This window comes from Xyrauchen texanus, chromosome 39 (assembly GCF_025860055.1).
Source record: "Xyrauchen texanus isolate HMW12.3.18 chromosome 39, RBS_HiC_50CHRs, whole genome shotgun sequence".
NCBI classification, from domain to species: Eukaryota; Metazoa; Chordata; class Actinopteri; order Cypriniformes; family Catostomidae; genus Xyrauchen; species Xyrauchen texanus.
Window position 1 is genome coordinate 3,849,440 of NC_068314.1, and position 9,187 is coordinate 3,858,626.

At 49.1% G+C, this 9,187-nt stretch overlaps 1 protein-coding gene across 1 annotated transcript; it reads left to right on the forward strand.

Moving 5' to 3' along the window:
• The first annotated feature begins 2,120 nt into the window (after positions 1-2,120).
• LOC127632440 (uncharacterized) lies at positions 2,121-4,547 on the forward strand. Its single transcript, XM_052111025.1, has 7 exons — positions 2,121-2,132; positions 2,450-2,523; positions 2,675-2,958; positions 3,065-3,399; positions 3,594-4,013; positions 4,129-4,283; positions 4,406-4,547. Exons 3-7 carry the CDS (start codon positions 2,847-2,849, stop codon positions 4,545-4,547), a joined length of 1,164 nt encoding a protein of 387 aa, XP_051966985.1. The 5' UTR covers positions 2,121-2,132; positions 2,450-2,523; positions 2,675-2,846.
• Positions 4,548-9,187: the final 4,640 nt, after the last annotated feature.

The window sequence follows — 9,187 nt, forward strand, 5'->3', positions numbered from 1 at the left end:
GAGGCTTGATTAGCCTAATAAGGGACCGGGTGTGTAAAATCACGACCCGGCCCCGCCCTCCACCCTGCCACATTCCTCCCTCGTTCCCTCAGGCAGGGGAGCCCCCGGCATGACGTACACCCCCCCCCCCCCCTTTCCCTGGGGAAGGGCGTGCCTTTTAACCCATCTGCCGGCAGGTCATCCCCGTCTACCTGGACGAGGGAGGGGACAAGGGAGGGAAACAGAAATCATTAAATAGGGGGGGGGGGGGGTACTTCCTGTAACAGTGTAGTACCCCCAATAAACACTGTAAAATTTAAATGAGAGGGAAAAGGCCAACACGGAGCAGCAGTGAGAGAGAGAGAGGAGAGAGAGATGAAAAAAAACGTCTCGGTTACCTACGTAACCTCGGTTCTCTCTAGATGAGGGAACGAGTATTGCGTAAGCTAGCTTACGCTACGGGAAAGATTAATCTTTTCTGAGATATTGAAGCCAAAAAATTATCCTTAATTTTGTATCATTTGTCAACGCAGTGCAGCAACTGCAGACCTTGAGCGGGCTAGCTAGCGAGCTCATTGGTTGCTCTGCGGCAACTGCTGCAGCCTATAGATGAACTTGCGTGAACTCGCGCCCAATGAGAGCGCCAGCGCTCACTGTCCCAAAGCCCGCCAGAATGGGCGTGGCTAGGGTGCATATAAGCGCAGTTCGTAGGCTGGAACCCTGGTTTTCATTGAATGAAGCGAAAATCGCTGCGTGGCGCGAGCACAGCCAGCTACGCAATACTCGTTCCCTCATCTAGAGAGAACCGAGGTTACGTAGGTAACCAAGACGTTCTCTTCACGAGAGGTTCTCTCAGTATTGCGTAAGCTAGCTTACGCTCACGGGAACCCATTGTCAACGCCGTCGCGCCAAGCATCCACTGCATGAGCCCCAGGGGGTGGGGGACCCGGGGGAGCCCTTGTGAGTGGGGAAATAATATTTGGCCAGCAAGAGTGCGGGTCAGTGTGTGTGTGATACATAAGCACATAGTGGGAAGGGAAAAACAGAGCGGTGGTGCCGGTCTGTGTGGAATGTGTCCCATTAGTGCAGCTCACCAGGGGAGCTGTAGCGTATTAAACCGCTAGTAGTTTTGCCTGCAGAGCGGGCACTTCCAGATTGTAAAATCTGACAAAGGTGGAGGGGGAAGCCCAGCCCGCTGCCACACATATGTGACCCGTCACGGAAACCAGTGACACAAGTCGGCAGCACAACTTGTGAGCAAAATGAGAAACAAGTGTTTTTTTCCAAAATTGGTGATTTCCGCTTTTTTGCAGAATCTGTTAGTTGAGATCATGAAGAAGCCTCTCCATGTTTGAGATAACAGTATTGGTATATTTAAAAGCGTACATTTTGAGGTTGAAATCGGCTTGTTTTTCGGAGATTCTAGCATGCAGTAGGGGCGTGTCATTGTCTGTGTGTATTTCCGTACTGAATAGCCGCGGCGCTTTTGCCCCGCCCCCAACAGCGTGGCTACTTATTATGCAGCGCTCTAGCCGGCTCTATCTGATATCAAAATTCAATGAAGATGGACGCCGCAAAGAATGTCGCAGACGAGCTGAACCGTGGCCGTTACAACGAAAATGTTTTGAAGTACTTCTTCGACAAGCCGGATGCTTATGAACAAGCGTTCACTGATTCTGAAGACGATCTGAGCGACAATGAAAGTGGCATGATAAGACTGAATAATATCCCTAATCTACAACTGAGCGAAGATGAAGACGAGGAAGAATGTATCGGACTGGCGTCAGACGAGTTGGACCGTAAGATATCAGAGGCTATATCGATAGTAACATTTGATGGGGATATAGATAGAGAAATGGGGAAAATCCGTAACTTTGACTGTAAATGTTACACGAGGAGAAAAGAGAACTCTCTGCATGGGAGACAGTCTTGTAGCCAGAAGCTTTCTCCAGACATTATGTACAACATACGGCTGGATTCTTTAACTGCGGAAAAAGAGTGGCAGGACATGCGAATTATTGGACATTTAGAGGCAAACAGACGCACAGTGCAAACTTCGGAGATGGTTACATCCACAAAGAAGACCCCGACAAAGAGAAAGTGTGCCCGAACGACTTATTTCATTGGAGGCAACGAGATGTGTTTCTTATGGGGTGAGTTTCCATAATCATCAAAGTTTGTCGTTTTTTGTTCATTCTAAGAACACGTACACGTTATCTCATGTTTAGTCCATGTTTAGACCTTCCAATACCTACCTATTGTTTTTAGCTAGCTCAGGACTGTCGTTTTAATTGTAACGTTAGCTGCTAATCGTTAGCATCATATCACTTGCCAAAACCCCCATTACTATAATGAGCTTTAAGATGGTAATGTGAGCTTCTGCTATTAATTTGAATAATGCTTCAATTGCTTGAATTGACTGGTGTTAATGACTTAATTTAGGATTTTTTAATCCTTTGACTCGAACCAGGTCTAACCACTAACTGAGGTCTAAACCAGGACTAAAACAAGACTAAACCAGGAAGTACAGATACAAGCTCTAAAGTAAGTAAAAGTAAAAAGTATTCATCATAAAATTTACTTCAGTAAAGTAAAAGTACCTATAATTTGTACAATACATTTTGATATAGGTGACAAGATGCCTGTTAGCAAGACCATGATGTTAAACGTTTTTTCTTATTTCCCCTTTTTTCAGCATTGGCAGAGACACCCTGGCTGATATAGTCAAACACTATGAGGAGAATGGGGCAAGACCACGTTTGAGGAAGAAGCACTCATTGCCACGTCCACCAGCCAGGTTCATCAGCCCTGAGGATATCAACAGAGTTGTGGACTTCATAAAACACTATGCAGAAGACAATGCCATCATGCTGCCTGGCCGACAGCCTGGGCATAAGGATTGGCATGTGAAGTTGCTGCCAACTCATGTGTCCAAGGCCTCAGTGTGGCGTCTCTACGTGAAGTCTGCTAAGGAGCTTGGTATGTGTAAACATTGATTTAAAATTGAGTGCTTATAAAGTGAAATAATGCGGAGCACTATTAGCAATTACAATACAATTAACCATAAGCAATATCTGTTTTTCAGGTGAGCGTGCAGTTTGTAAAACCAGCTTCAAAGCACTGTGGAACCGACTTCTCCCACACATCAAAAGTTGCCGGCCACGCACAGATCTCTGCTGGCAGTGCCAAAGCAATAACGAGCAGCTGATACGAAGTGCAAACCTCCCAGATGATAGAAAGTCTGAAGCAGTAAAGAAGCAACAAGATCATCTTTCCCTTGTGCAGAAAGAGAGGGCTGTGTACAACGACATGACTGCTGCCTGCAGAAAGATTTGCTCTGGCTCCAACCTGTCTTTTGGACCATCCCTACCAGCAAGCAAGAAGATTAGGATGCATTACAGTTTTGATTTTGCTCAGCAGGTAATATTTCACACACATTTACTTCACTTTACTTTATTAATGTCCCTTAAAGGGCGATTTGGTGCATGAGAATAAATAGTGCAAATGCAGAATAGCATCAATATAGTAAGTTTTATCTTTATTAGACAATTATGAATAGATGCAAATTTAATTTAATCTAATCCAAGTTCCCTCTCTCCCTCTGTCTCCTACAGTTACACTTTCCCTCAAACCCTCTCCAGCCAGGACCAATGTACTTCCTGACCCCACGGAAATGTGGCCTATTTGGTGTTTCATGTGAAGGGCTGCAGAAACAGGTGAATTACCTGATTGATGAAGGCATGTCATCTACTAAGGGAAGCAATGAAGTCATCAGCTACATGCATCATTTCTTCGGCAACTTTGGAGTTGGAGAAACAGAGGTGGATCTTCATTGTGACAACTGCAGTGGGCAGAACAAGAACAACTTCATGCTCTGGTACCTTGCCTGGCGGGTTGGACACAAGCTTCACGATAAAATTGAAATCCACTTCCTTATTGCTGGCCACACCAAGTTTTCCCCTGACTGTGGCTTTGGACTCATCAAGCAAGCCTACATGAAGACAAGAGTCAACACTTTGGCAGACATCGCTGAGGTACTTTAACTTTACTTTGCTTTAATGACTTTAGTGCTGTTTTCTGTTCTGCTTCAATGAAACATTTAACTGAAGATCTTTTTTTTTCTTCCTCTCTTCTCTTTTTTGTCATCAGGTTGTGGAAAACAGCTCTCCTGTGAGTCACCTCAATATCCCACAGCTTGTTGGAACGGCAGAGGGCAAAGTTTTAGTCCAGACCTTCGACTGGCAGCAGCATCTGACTCGCCACTTCCGTAGACTCCCACAGATCAAGAGTTATCAGCACTTCAGGTAATTGAAACTTTCACATTGTGTACATACAATATAACATAGCAACAACATACACATGACAGTTTTTTATAAGAAAATACTTTGCCATGTTTAAAATGTCTTATGTGCTTTTTCTGTCACAGCTTTGAAGCCAAGAGACCAGGTGTGGTGCTTGCAAAAGTCACCGTGATGCACAACCTGTCGAATATCAGCTACTGCGCGACGGAGCAGATCTGCCCCTGTCGACGGTCTTCCTGTCCTGGCCCCACCTGGACTGAAAATTGACAGGCAGACCTATCTATATGAAAAAATCAGGCCATTCTGTGCTGACGAGGCAAGAGACATCACATGCCCAGCGCCAAGGGTCACAACACAGAAGAGTCCACAGAAGAGGATGCTGAATGTAATTTCATTGGACTGTGTCACAAAGACCTTTTTTCTTGTTTACAACACCTGCAATGTCACTTTATCAACCAACCACCTGAATTTAGTTTTACATTCTTGTATGAAAAGCACTCAGTGTACATAAGAGTTGCCTATACAGTTTTATCGGTAGATGCTAAGAGACATTTATTTATTACCTGTTTGCAAACTTTTTTTTCTTTGATGGCACATTTTCCTGACCTTTTGCTCCCCCTGTGCTTTACAGCTTTACAGGGGAGCTTTACAGGGGTATGGCTTATCTAAATGAGATGTAAATGAGCCCTATTGTCACTCCCAGCAGCAGAGAGAGGTGAGAACTGTACAATCTTTTGAGGCCGTTTTCTCCCCTTTTAGCTTTTTTGAGTGCCTACCTTCAAATGGCCACAACTTCTCCAAATATTGTCAGATTTCCATGTGTTACAAATCGTTGGAAAGCTTGGAGACTACACTTTCAGAATCTGTGAATAACTCAAAATGCCCCAAAACCGACTTGTGTCCCTACTTTCCGTGATCGGTCACATATGTCCTGAATGGAAATCCCGCTGGACCATGCCCACGAGGAGGCCATGCCTCTGGTGGAGTGAGCCCTAATGCCTAACGGGCATGGCAGGTCTTTCGACGCGTATGCGGCAGCAATAGCGTCCACAATCCATCTAGACAGTGTCTGTTTCGAGGTGGCAAGACCCTTGGTGCGCCCTCCGAACGAAACGAAAAGCTGCTCATCGCGTCTGAAAGAGGCGGAGCGCGCAGTATACAATCTCAGTGCTCTGACTGGGCAAAGGAGATTTGTGTCGCGTTCGCTATCGGATGCTGGCAGAGCCGATAGGGAAATAATCTGTGCTCTGAAAGGAGTACCGATCACCTTGGGGACATAGCCGTGTCTAGGCTTTATAATGACCTTGGAGTCACTTGGTCCAAACTCCATACACGCAGCGCTGACAGACAGCGCGTGAAGGTCTCCCACACATTTAACTGATGACAGGGCAGTCAGAAAAATGGTTTTGAGTGAAAGGTATTTCAAATCCAAGCGGTTCGAAAGGGGGGGCTTTCATAGCTTCGAGAACTACAGAAAGATCCCAGATAGGAACCGATGGGGGGACCAGCTCGTTTTTTCCCCGTGACTGGCCGTGCAGGGGTTCGGCGAATGCCGCGATGGCCGCCACGTACACTTTGAGCGTGGATGGGGATCTGCCCTTATCCAACAGCTCTTGTAAAAACACGAGCAGTGATGACACCCCACATGTCCGTGGGTCCAGGTCTCTGTCGGTGCACCATTTTGAAAACACCGACCATTTGGACGCATAGAGCCTTCTCGTGGATGGGGCTCTAGCGTGTATGATAGTGTTCATTACTCCTTCTAGTCGTTGATCACCCACGCGTGCAGCACCCAGCGCTCTGGGTGGGGATGCCAGATCGTGCCGCGAGCTTGAGAGAGGAGATCTGCTCTCACTGGGATGGGCCACAGGGCTGTCAGTGACAGCTGCGTAAGCTCCGGGAACCATGTCTGATTCTCCCAGCGCGGGGCTATGAGGAGCACCGAGTGACGCGTTTCCCTGATCCTCTGCATAACCTGTGGCAATAGCGAGACGGGAGGGAAGGCGTAAAGCGGGCAGTTGGGCCAGTCCTGGGCCAGCGCGTCCTCGCTTTTCAAGAAAAATACTGGGCAGTGAGAGTTCTCTTCTGACGCCGAAGAGGTCTATCTCTGCTCTGCCGAATATTTGCCATAATTTCTGGACTGTTTGAGCGTGCAGGGACCATTCCCCTGGGGGAACATTGTCTCTGGACAGTCTGTCTGGGCCGTCATTCAGGTGGCCTGGCACGTGCGTCGCCCTCAGCGAGCGCAGGTGGCCCTGGGACCAACTTAGTATGCGTTTTGTCAGATGGAAGAGGTTCCTGGATCTGACACCGCCCTGACGGTTTAGATAGGATACCACAGATCTGTTGTCCGAACGGACCAGGACGTGGTGACCCTGAATGACTGGGAGGAAGCGCACGAGCGCGTACTCGACCGCTATCATTTCCAGACAATTTATGTGAAGGAGCTTTTCCTGAACTGACCATAGGCCGAAAACCGGCGAGCCCTCGCAGACCGCGCCCCAACCCTTGTTGGACGCGTCTGTCGAGATGACTTTTCGGCGAGATACAGCTCCCATCGTCACTCCCTGCTGATACCATTCGGCCACCGTCCAAGGCTGCAGAGCTGATATACAGGTCTGAGTCACTCTGATCGGCTGGCGGCCTGTGGCCCACGCCCGGCGAGACGTGCGGGTGTTTAGCCAATGCTGAAGCGGGCGCATGCACAGTAAACCAAGCTGAAGTACTGCTGTGGCTGAGGCCATGTAACCTAACACTCTCTGAAATTTTTTTCAGAGGCGTGAGGCTGTTCATCTGAAAAGATGCGGCTAGTCGCGCGCGCCGTGTAGATAAGCGAGCCGTCATTGCCACAGAGTCTAGTTCTATTCCAAGGAAGGAAATTGCCTGACTGGGCTGTAGTGAGGTCTTGGTCCAATTGACTGCAAGACCCAGACTGTTCAGATGACTGAGGAGAACTGTCCTGTGAGACAGAAGCTCCGTATGTGACTGTGCCAAAATCAGCCAATCGTCCAAATAGTTCAGAATTCGCAAGCCCTGACTCCGCAGGGGTGCGAGCGCCGCATCCATGCACTTCGTGAAAGTACGGGGTGCTAAGGACAGGCCGAACGGAAGGACGGTGTACTGATAAACCTGACCGTCGAAGGCGAATCTCAAGAATGGCCTGTGACAGGGATTTATCAGAATCTGAAAATAGGCATCTTTCAGATCGAGAGAAATAAACCAGTCCCCCTGGCTCACATGCGCGAGGAGTTTCATGATTGTAAGCATTTTGAACGGTCTTTTTGCAAGCACCTTGTTCAAAACCCTGAGATCTAATATTGGTCTGAGGCCGCCGTCTTTCTTGGGGACAAGAAAATAACGGCTGTAAAACCCCGACTCGCTCAGTGAAGGCGGCACTTTCTCTATGGCCCTTTTGCACAGAAGGTTTGCTATTTCTGAACGAAGCATGCAGGCAGCTTCCATGTTCACAGTAGTTTCGAGCCGCGCCCTGAAGCGGGTAGGGCGGCGATCGAACTGTAGCAAATAGCCCTGTTTTATTGTGCTTAACACCCATTTGCATATCCCTGGGATAGCTTCCCACGCTTTGAAGCGTAACGCTAGAGGGTGAATGGCCGAGTCGCCTTGATTGCCGTACACAGCGGGCTGAACAGAATGTGTGAGCGCACTTATTGTGCTTATGCATGACTGCTCGCAGACAGCAGGGACATGCTGTTCTGTGAGTGACTTCCCGATTGAGATGAATGGGGAAAGAGTCACATCTGTTAAGTGATGCGCGAGCATAGTCATGGGCACGGGACTTACACATAGAGAGGTGTTTGCTGGCCGTGTGACAGAGCAGAGAGGGGACTCTAACACTCGAGCGGGCTGTGCCCGCTTTATGTGAGTGTGCTCTGATAGGAACACGGAAGTGTAATGCTTGTGTGTAGGGGTGAACACTGGATTGTGGGCACATTTTCTACACATAAGACATGTTTGCTCTCTGATAGGGACACGGGAAGTGTAATGCTTGTGTGTAGGGGTGAACACTGGATTGTGGGCACATTTTCTACACATAAGACATGTTTGCTCTTTACAAGATCTTTTTGTGTCGCCGTGAAAACGGCGTTTGAGTGCAGGCAAGCGGGTAGTAACACCGGCTTGTTGGCTGCTGAATTCACCACTGTAGTAGCCTGAGAGAAGGGGACTGACAGGGAGCGAAGCTTTGACGGTGGTCCGGCCGCGGCGGGACTGAGCCGTCATTTTTTCAACAAAGCTAGGAGGACTTCGGTTGTTCAGGTTTCAGCGCAATCTTAGGCCGAGGTCCGCAGGGGGGCGGCGGTCTGCGGCGGCTGTCTGAGCACGATCTGGGGCGGCCGCCCTGTCGACGCTGGGAAGTCTGGCTTTGTTGAGCTGGGCGCTGTGAAGATGCTCGTGCAGGAGGCTGGTTACGTGGGAGGCCTGCAGAGGAGCTAGCGTGGCGAGGCAGGAAGAGATTCATGGCTTGGGTGGCTTTCTGGACTTCCGAAAAACGGTCAACAATGCCACTTACCGCAGAACCGAAGAGACCGGACGGAGAGAGCGGCGCGTTGAGGAACGTGGAGCGCTCAGCTTCTCCCATGTCGGCTAGCGTTAGCCACAGGTGTCTCTCGGTTACAGTCAGCGAGGCCATGCACTTCCCTAGGGCTTGAGCTGCAGCTTTGGTGGCACGAAGGGCGAGGTCCGTCGCGCTCCTTAGATCTGTAACAGCCTCTGGGTGCCTGCCTTTCTCATCCCATTCCTGAAGAAGGTCCGCTTGGAGGATCTGCAAGACGGCCATGGAATGCAGAGCAGATGCGGCTTGGCCGGCGGCGGAATAGGCGCGTCCCAGGGGGGCGGGGAGGGTGAATGCGATGCTCGAGGGAGAATGTCCGGTGAGACAGTCACTTCTA